This window comes from Alligator sinensis, unplaced genomic scaffold, assembly GCF_000455745.1.
Source record: "Alligator sinensis unplaced genomic scaffold, ASM45574v1 scaffold169_2, whole genome shotgun sequence".
In the NCBI taxonomy this organism is placed as follows: domain Eukaryota; kingdom Metazoa; phylum Chordata; order Crocodylia; family Alligatoridae; genus Alligator; species Alligator sinensis.
Genome location: NW_005842077.1, coordinates 1,680,037 through 1,690,208, shown reverse-complemented (window position 1 = coordinate 1,690,208; position 10,172 = coordinate 1,680,037). Strand labels below are relative to the sequence as shown.

The 10,172-nt window shown below is 40.4% G+C and overlaps 1 protein-coding gene across 2 annotated transcripts in view; it reads left to right on the top strand.

Moving 5' to 3' along the window:
• LSM6 (LSM6 homolog, U6 small nuclear RNA and mRNA degradation associated) overlaps positions 1-10,111 on the top strand; it is a 30,448-nt gene extending 20,337 nt beyond the window's left edge. The window contains exons 1-4 of one of the 2 annotated variants that reach the window (XM_025204325.1): positions 556-701; positions 1,014-1,117; positions 7,497-7,610; positions 9,520-10,111. In XM_025204325.1, the coding sequence (XP_025060110.1) occupies positions 1,024-1,117; positions 7,497-7,610; positions 9,520-9,554 (243 nt within the window). In that variant the 5' untranslated portion in view covers positions 556-701; positions 1,014-1,023 and the 3' untranslated portion in view covers positions 9,555-10,111. Of the gene's footprint in view, positions 1-555; positions 702-1,013; positions 1,118-7,496; positions 7,611-9,519 lie in introns of those variants that run through there. The other variant, XM_014520016.2, reaches the window with a different exon arrangement.
• Positions 10,112-10,172: the final 61 nt, after the last annotated feature.

The window sequence follows — 10,172 nt, the reverse complement described above, 5'->3', positions numbered from 1 at the left end:
GGGGGGGGGGGGGGGGGGATGAATTTAAGATCTACAATAGTTAGATTCCATACATGGAGAATTATAGTAAACTTATACATATTCTGTGTAGAATCTAATTATTGGGAGGGGTCATCTTAAATTCAGGGTCATCTTATATTTGGGCAAGTACAGTAATCATGGCTATACGTGGTAGAAAGTACTCAGAACTGCTTTTCTCGTAATGATTTATGTACCGAAATGGTGCTAGCAGGTCTTTAACATGTATTCCAGAATGCATTCAAATCTGAAAAAAGAGGGCAATTGATAAATAGCTTTAAAAATCTTAACAAGCCTATTTCCTTTGTTTAGGATGAAACATTCCCTACCAAACTGCAGCCAGGTTTGGATGTCTTAGTAGATGTAGATGCTGCATATGTACCACTGTGCAATGGATTTAAAAAACAAATGAACATGTCTTGTAGAAAGAGAATACCGAAATGAAAGAATAAAATCAAAGTGACTTAGAAGAACGTCCAGAAAAAACCCAGACCAGCTTCTGAGTTCAAATTGCCCCACATATATAAAATTAAACTTGTACATTATACCCTGTATTATGAGATGATAATATTCTCCTTGATCTCTGGACTAGTTAATGACAAAGCTTGATTCTGAATGCTCACTCTAATTTTATTGAAATTATTGCTCTTGCCAGGCAGCAAAGCCATCTCTGTATGTTAAAGGTATGGCAATTCTGTATTTTTTTGACGTTGAAAATACTCATTAACAGTTCTCGTTCCCATAATTCTTGTAAGACTACTACAGTAAAAAGTTGTTATGAACTTCGTAAATTGCAGTAAATTAAATGGAAAGTTTCATGCTGTGGCTCTAGTCTTTTCTCCTTGTTTTTTTTATCCGCTTGGATAACTTTTCCCTGGTAAATGCCTTGAGAGCCACAAGTCTGCCTCTAGCTACTGAATCTTTAAACTCTGTATTTGAGTTGCTTATCTAAGTACTTTCCCCTCTCCTCTTTTTTTTCTCTCCCAACCTACCAGGACTGTGAAAATGAGCCTGCGGAAGCAAACCCCTAGTGACTTCTTAAAACAAATAATAGGAAGGCCAGTTGTTGTAAAGTTAAATTCTGGAGTGGACTATCGAGGTAAGTCTTTCTTTCACTCCTACAATAAACAAGTAATATTTAGTCTTATTGTTGATGAGAGAAAAAGAAATATAGTCTGTTACTTAAAAAAAAGAAAAAACAAGATAATGCCGTAATTTAGACGGGCAAAAAAACCTTTGCGGCAAGGTTAAATTCTTGGCAATTTGTTTGTTCTCTGGGGTAATGTGGTATGTTGGCCTTCCTCAAAATAGAATTGCTCCTATAGTAGTTGCTACTTATGTTAGATTCTGACAGTTGTGTTGTAATGGTGCAATTTCCTTACAATGACAGTGTATCTCGGTAATAATTAGGTTTGAGAGAGAGTGGGTAATAGTTCAGTGATTTGAAGGTACTGGTTGAGGTCTAAATTCAGAAAAGCGTGTAAGTGTGAGTTGCTCTGTTGATAGAACTGGTCTTGCCATGCAGAGCCTTGAAAAAATCACGTGACTGAGATTCATGTGACCAAGATTGAAATCTGTGTGATTATTCACATACTTAGTCAAGCAGAGACAATATTTCTTTTTTGTTCTTAAATTGAGGGTTCACTTCAGTGTTTTGGAAAAATCCCACTGAGTTAGGAGCAAATGGCCCAGTGACTTCCAGTGGGATTCCTGTTTCTTCATCCCTTAACATGCTTTTTAAAAACCTATAGCTGGTCCTTGACCTACCTGTATGAGCTACAGGGTTATGGCTTCCTTTTGTGGAAAGTAGATCTTTTAATGGTGTAGCATCTCAGTCTCACCTCTGCAAGTTTAGATTTGCCAGCTCCACCTTTCCTGGAAGTAATGTCATCAGTTAAATGCCTGAAATCAAAATAGCCTGACGAAGGGTTTTTGAACCCGAAAGCTTGCTTAATAAATATTCTCCAACTATTTGGGTTGGTCTAATAAAAGATATCAGATTCACCCAAGGAACCTTGTCTGCCTGAAATCAAAATACACATTTCAGATGTCTCCATTTCTTCCTGTATTAGGTGTTTTATTCAGTACTTCAGATATTTAAACATTATAGGCCTAATGCACATTGCCACTCTTTATGAAGCTGTTACTTCACAGGCTTCAGTTTACAGAACAGGAGGCATACTGTGGTGTCAAAAACTGTGTGAGATCAGTGATTGAGTACAATGCATGAAATATTCATGTGCAGCCTGAGCTGTGACCTGTTCTTGTCACTTCAGGTGACACGTTTTGCCACCTTTACCTTCTGGAACAGCAAGGATTAACCAATCTCAGATTGGCTTGTTGGAATCGTCTCCTTTGTTTCCTAGTGGTGTTTGGCACTTGTACCCCTTTTTCCTCTAGGAGCCTGTAACAGGCCCCTTAAAATGATCCAGAGATGTTTCTTCAAAACAACACTTCTGTTTATTTGAAGGTACATAACACTCAGAGAACCAGATGAAAACAAATATCTGCATACATTTCCAGTTGCCTACAATTTAATGTTTCCTTGCAAGCTTTTTTAAGTACCACTGGCTGCATCCAGATGAGCATGGACATTTGGTTCCTTGGGGACGAGTAGCGGCGGTGCACCTTGCACCACCATGACTTATCCCTGGGGAATGCCCATGCCACGCGTGCTTTGGTACATGGCAAGGTGGCGGTACAGGAGGCTGGGTGGGGTGGGGTGCAGGAGGCTGGGGCCAGCACTTGGCTGGCTCCAGCAGCCTTACCTGGGGGTCTCCTGGGGCTGCAGCAGCGGCAATTCTGCTGCACAGAGCCTGGCTGGCAGCTGCAGTGTGGCTCTGAGCAGCCCGGCTTTGCTTTTGAATGGCATGCACTGCCTGTGCATGCACTGCTCTGCTCTTTTTCCCCATGGGTTTTTTGTGGGTTTTTTGACCCCTGGATATCCAAGGGTCAAAAAAATCGGCGGGGGGAAAAAATATCGGAGCATCACACACATGGGCAGTACTCCCTTGCAGCATGAAGAACATCAGAATGTGTAGTATGTGGTGCTGCAGATGCATTTGTGGCACCACGTACCACATGGCCATGCTTGTCTGGACATGACCTCTGAGTCTATCCCTGGCCTGCTGGAAATGGACCAAACTTCTGTAGCTTGTTTTCTGGGGTTGGAGCTGTGTTGTAGTTGCTGTGGTGGTCCATGAAATATGTGCAAAGCAAGGCTTTTTAATTTTGATGACTTCTTTTATTGAACCAACTGTATAAAGTTAGGGGAGATTTTAGATAATCATTGGTTCTGTATCTCCCACCAGATTCATCGCCAACTGCTGTTTACAAACTCCCTCTGCTTCCTTTTCTAGACCAGATTCTTTAATGGTTCGATATCCCCTTAGGCCTGACTCTAAGATTTAAGAAGCATAAACTATTGTTCACTTCAGGAGTCTTATCCTTTTGTTTCCTGTTCGCTTCCCTTTGATTTAATGCTACCCAGTCATGCAGGTTATATACACGCAGATTACCTGTTTTATCCCTATAAAAAATACACAACTCCCTCATTCCCACACTAATTCAAGCTGTATTTTTTCTAAAACTTAAAAAAAAATGGAATTCAGGCTCTTGTAATATTCTGTCTATTTCTGCTTCTAGACAGTGTTGCTAATTGTATGTTGTTTCGCAAATGTGGCTGTGTAACTGCAGAATATCTTGATTTGTTGCCAGATCAATGTGCATGTTTAAGGAGAGAGGGCTTGAAAATGCACAATTGTAATTGGTACATTTTAACTGCATGACTTGCATGCCTGTACTCATGTGAGCATGTATGGAAAACTTCATACTCAGCATGCAAGCAAGGCTGGGTAACAGTGACACTTAATGCCAGTTGTGGCATTAGAAGAGAGAAAATACAAAGGGAAGGGGAAAGGAGAGAAGTAAACAAGTCTGAATTCACAGCCTCTTTTGTTCTGGGGGTGCAAATGCTACTGTTTAGTATCTGCTGAGTGATACCTTTGAGAGAGACTGTCCACTTAAGCCTAATTTTTCTGGGAACTATTTTTCCCTAAGATTATTAAACTAAAAGAAGACAACTGGAATAAAAGGAGTTCTGACTTCCATTTTGTTCATTTAAAGCCTTTTGTGCATAACCAGTCAAGTTCTCCTGTTTGTGCAGAAACAGAGGAAAGAAAAACACGGGAAAATATGATCTTAAAACCATAAAAGTTGGCAGGAGACTTTAAATTCCCAATTATTTAATGGAAGGTCTTGCAGTAACGTGGCTGAGAAGTGAGAATGTGTCCTAGAGGAGAGTCCTCTGCCCAGATATTTTTCCACATTACTATTTTATAGGGCAGTTATGCAATTAAATTATAATTATTTTAGCTTGTGCTAGACCCAAGAAGTGCTGGGTATCATCCAAACAGAGAGGAACGTATGGTTCCAATTCTAAAGACATTATCATCCAAAAAGGCAAAGATGAGATTTAGATAACAAAGATACAAGAACCTCAGGGTGGGAAGGTTAAGGTGACCTTTTTACTACTTCCCTTAGTGTGTGCAGTTAAAAATTACATTTTTCCAATTATTCCCAAGCTACAGTTCAGGCCTCTTTTGTTTGTGTGTGCATGTATATATTTTTGCTCTTGTTATTCTTAACATTCAGTTCATTCCCTCTACATAATTGAATTATTTGTTCATCAGGTAAATAATGAATAGAGCACTATGGCCCTTCTTCTCTTCCATAATTCCCTCATAGAAGTGAACCCCTCTTGTAGGACCCAGGCCAGTGTTATAGAAAAAAAACACTGAACTGGAAGGGGCCTCAGGAGGTCATCTAGTCCAGGGTTGTTTGACCCTGGCCCAAATCTATCACCTGTCACTGTCATCCTGCTTGCAGCCCTCCCCCAAGTCCATGGAGAGCCCTGCAGGCCATGGCCCTGAGAGCTAGATTGGGCATGCATGGTGGCATGGGCTCCAGTACCAGTGGGTGGGCTATGATCTGACTCTGTGCCGCCCATGGGGCCCAATGGTTGAGTGCCATTGATCTAGGCCCCTGAAAGGCAGGATTGTCCCTGATGAACTTTAGTCAAGAGCTTGTCTAACCTATTAAAATGCCCAAGGACTGAGGTTCTGCAACCTCTCTTAAGTAATTTTTTCCAATGACTAACAGCCCTCTTAGTAAGAAAGTTCTTCCTGATATCCAATCTAAATTTTACTGAAATTTGAGACGGTTACTCTTAGTCCTGTCCCTTGCAGCCACAAACAGTCTATCTTTTTATCCTCTTTATAACCACCCTGTAGATCAGGGGTTCTCAAACTGAGCAATTTAAAAGGGAGCCGCAAACTTCTCAGGGGATACGGTGGGGAAGCGGTGCACGGCGGCGATGTGCAGGGGTGCATGGAGGTGGCTGATGTGTGTGAACTCCCCGTCCCCCACCACCACCATCCAGCACTCGGAGTCGCAGTAGCACAAAGTTTAAGAACCCCTGCTCTAGTTATTTGAGGATTTATCAGATTCTCCTCAGTCTTCTCTTCTCTAGACTAAATAATCTCAGTTCTTTCAGCCTTTCTTTGCAAGCCATGTTTCCTGTAAGTCATGTTTCCCATCTTTACTGCTGCTTTCAGTTGGACTCTAACCAGTCCACATCTTACTTGAAGTGCAGGGCCAAAAATTGGAGTGGTAATCCAGATGAGGCCTCACCAATACTGAATAGATTAGAAGGATCATTTCCTTTGATTTGCAAGTGAGGTTCCTGCTAATACAACCCAGTATGCTGTTGACTTTTTTGGCAACAAAAGTATCCTATTGGCTCATTCATTTTATGGTCCATTAACCCCCAAGTCTCTTTCTGCAGGACTGCAGCTTCACCAGTCATCCCCCAGTCTGTATTTGTGTATAAAATTGTTTCATCCTAAGTACAGGACTTTGCACATGTCTTTGTTGAATTTCATTTAATTGATTCCATTTTATCAAGGTCATTCTGAATTATAGCCCTGCTCTCCAAAGTGTCTGCAACTCCACTAACTTGGTATCATCTGCAGATTTGCTAAGCGTGTACTCAGTCCCATCCTATTTATTAATGAAGATACTGAATAATACCAGACCCAGGACAGACCTCTGAAAAACCCCACTCAGTGTCCAGTTGGGATGATACATTGATGACTACTTGAGGATAATGATCCAACAAGTTATACATCCGTAAACATGCATCCTTAGCCATTCCTCTGTTATGGCTATGCGAATCACAAAAGAAGTCTGATGTAAGGAGAGAATTAAGGTGTGATTATTGTAACATAACAGTCGGCTCAGGTAATGCATTCGGTAAACAGCAGAATGTGAGAGAGTGTGACGGAAATGGGGACTGGGCTGGAAGGAGGAATAGGATTTTTTTCCCTTTAAATCTTTTGACTCTAGTGTTCATTTGCCTAAACACAAGAAAAGTTACTAATGGGCAGACTCATTAATCTAAACTGTGTAATACTGTCTGTGAGAATTGATATGTAAAACTTTTTTTTCAAAATAGTTTCAGTTGAAAAATGGTGCAAAATGGGCATCTTTGTTTTGTTTTGTTTAAACCTGGTATACTCCGATACCCTATATCAGATTGATTACCCTTTGGATACATCTCCAAGGCATCATTCCGATGAAAAACTGAACCTCTTTTATAACCTTCCTCTCTGTTTATCTAGTTGCAGCTGAAGTTCCATTTTAAGATACATAGGTTCCACTTTAGCATGCCACTTTTTGGTAGACATGGTTCTTTGGGTAAATCCAATGTCTTTTATTAGACCAACTCAAATAGCTGGAAAAAATCTTCTTTGCAAGCTTTCGGGTACAAACAGCCTTCATCAGGCTGAGCCTGAAAGCTTGCAAAGAAGAATTTTTCTAACTATTTCAGTTGGTCTAAAAAGATATCAGATTGACTCAAAGAACCTTGTCTGCCTATGTCCTTAGACCAACATGGCTACAACTTATACCCCTGAAACTTTTTGGTAGTGCTTCTGTTCATTTACATATTATCAGCTTTCAAAGCAGAAGTCATTGACTGAATAGCTAGCTGCTACTCTATGAGTGATAAGGTTGGTGACCATTATTCATTGTTCGTGGTTGACCTTTTTTTTTAATTGGCTGAGAATAGGCTGCATGTATATGTCATTTTTCATCTATGTATAGCGTGGTGTTGTACAGAAGTATTCCGTATCACTATCCCATTTTACAGATGGAGAAACTGAGGCATAGTGATTAAGTGACTTGTCCAAAGTCACCCAACAGATCAGTGACAGAACAGGGACTAGAACCTGGGTGTCCTGGGTTTCAGTCTAGTGCCTAGTTTGATAGGTCTAATCAGATTATTTTCTCTACAGAGAAAAATTGGGTTTTAGTGTGGTCTGTTCAGTGAACAAGACAATCGGATTCACAGTTCACTATGTAATTTTGAAATCTAATCTGTTTTAAATATTTTTTTAAATGGTTTTTATTGTCTCCAGGTGTCCTGGCTTGTCTGGATGGGTATATGAATATAGCTTTGGAACAGACGGAAGAATATGTAAATGGACAGTTAAAGAACAAGTATGGGGATGCATTTATCCGAGGAAACAATGGTAACTCTTCCCTGGAATACTCTGAATTAGAAAATCTATTTTTTATATTTGCAATTTTGAATCTGAGGCATCTGTAAGGACAAAATTAGGTGTTTCTTGTCTGTAGCCACATTGACATTCTTATGTTAAAAGCCTGTGTGATTTCCTCCCCTCCCCCCCCCCCCCCCCCCCCCCTTACCTGGTGTGTGTGTGTTCAGTTCCTAATTTCCCTTTTTACAGATCCAAGTTGGATTTTTCCATTGCTTGGCTTTGTGTTTTAATTTATATATGCAATAGCATGAGGATGAGTGGGTGAACAGGGTGCAAACCCTGGGCACTGGTTAAAGGGTGGAGGGGGGTGTGTCTTGCCCTTCTGTCCCTCACTCTCCCTCTTCCTGCAGCTTTCCAGTTTCTGCTCCAGAAGTGGTGAAGGAGGATGCAAGTGAGGGAAGGGCATCCTGGGAAATGTAGTCCTATTGAGTGGCAGCAGGCAAGGCAGGAAGAACAGCTGGAATTTACCCTACTTGGAGGGGGGAACCTTTTTTTTGTTACTTAAAACAGTCAGCAAAAGAGGTGACTTCTCTCAGCAGCAGTGAACTCAGTCTGGTTCTCTTGTGCCACAGCCTGCTGCCAGGGGCTCTAACTCGAGAGGCCCTGCAAAAAAGGTACAGGAGGTTGGTGAAGGGTGGACAGTGAGGGCTGTCCTGGGTGCAGTGCTGGCCAGTTACACCTCTGTGTGCATGTTTTGAATTCTTGGAAGAGAGCCCTTTCTTTCCTGTCCCCTTGGAAAACCTGCATTTTTGATTTTGTTCACACAACCAGCAGCACTTTCCTCACCAGTTCTACTCCTGTACTTTTTGTCTGTCCAAGTATCTCCTGCAGAACAGTTTACCATGTCTTGCTCAATTAGCACTGTATAAACTTATGGTGTTATATAGATGCAGATAGTACTGCTCCATCCTCTTGTATGGTTATCTAGATCTGAGTGCTGGCTACCTTTGCTGTCGTGAAGTTCCTTAATACTTAAAAATGTGCTTGCAGATAGAGATGTTAACATCAGTCAGGAAGATGACAATAATTATTAACACTAATACTTTATATTTGTGCTGGGTGGAGTGTAAGATAGATATACATGTGTGTGTATGTATGTGTATATATCTAGATAGATATAATTTTTTTCTTTTAGTTTGGTTCAAGGGAAGTTAAGGTCATAACTTCAGAACAGGGCAGGTTTGTGAAAGCTCTGAGAGAAAAGGTTAAGCAGGGAAATGAGATCGCAGTTTGACAACATGTGAAATATTTCATAATTAACCATACTGGGCACCCAAGATGTAACTACCATAAATTCCTCCACCTCGGGGTAAACCATTTTCTAAAAGGTAGTGAGCAACATAGCATTATCTTGGTACTGGCTAAGTGGATGGAATGTGTCATAATTGTCATAATTTTTTTGTAATGAACTTTGCAATAATGTTTAGTTGAGAAAGTGGGAATCCTGAACTGTTTGTTGGAAGAGCATGTTATTTCTGACATCCTTAATCTCAGCATCCTAAAAGCCGGTTGCACTTTCCTGTCCATGTCATTGTAGATAAGACAAAGGAGATTGTTCCAGAAACCAATCCCATAGAGTTCCTCTCTGTAGTCAGGGTTCGTTGTGTGTAGTTACAGAAATGAAGCTACATATTTATTGCGAAAAAGTGGCATATTAAATATTACATAGGTGTAACTTAATTTTTAATATTGCTGTTGGAACCTTAACTTTTACATTTCCTGATTTCTCCTATAAAAACTAACTTTGGTTTGGTGTTGAATGGGATTCTTTACATCTTTATTTAACTGGTGGGATGAAAATGGGCTGTTCTGGGTAAACAGATTGCTGCACCTTGTTTACTAGAATTCTGAAACGTGTTCCACTTCTTCCTTTTCACAGTTCTGTACATAAGCACACAGAAGAGGAGGATGTGAAGATGCCAAAAAAAGGATATTTTGTACTGCAGAACTTGTTTTTTTTCCCCCTGAATGATGAGACCTGTTTGATTTGTAGCTAGTTCTCTTTGGTTGAAAAATACAGCTGTTTAAATATTTCTTTATGTGCTGTGAAGCCAGATATACCACAGTGACTACTACCGGAAGGATGTTGCTTTTTTTTTTTTTTTAAATGCAAAGAAATACAATTGCATGTTTTTCTGGGTGCCTGATTTTTGAAGAAATGTTTTGTTCCACTGTGAACAAAGTGAAAAAAGTGTGTAAGGGTGGGGTAGAGCATGGAGAATATTTATTGCTGCAGTATTAAGTGAATGGAACATTTGGTTTAGTTGCAGTTTGAGAATAACCGTGCATTATAATCTGGTTGCATTGGCAAAATTACCTCCTCAGTTCCTCCCAGCTAAATGTGAATGCCTTGGTGAAAATAACCTGTCCCTTGAAAGAGGGGGAATAAGGTCAGGTTTAAATTCCAAGCTACATTAAGAATCAGCAGGGTAAAAAGTTCAGCTGCTGACTGGTTAAATTAGCCAAAAAAAGCCCCCTTGAATTGTGTATTTGAATCAGGGGATGTAACCGTTGACACTTCAACAATGGGGG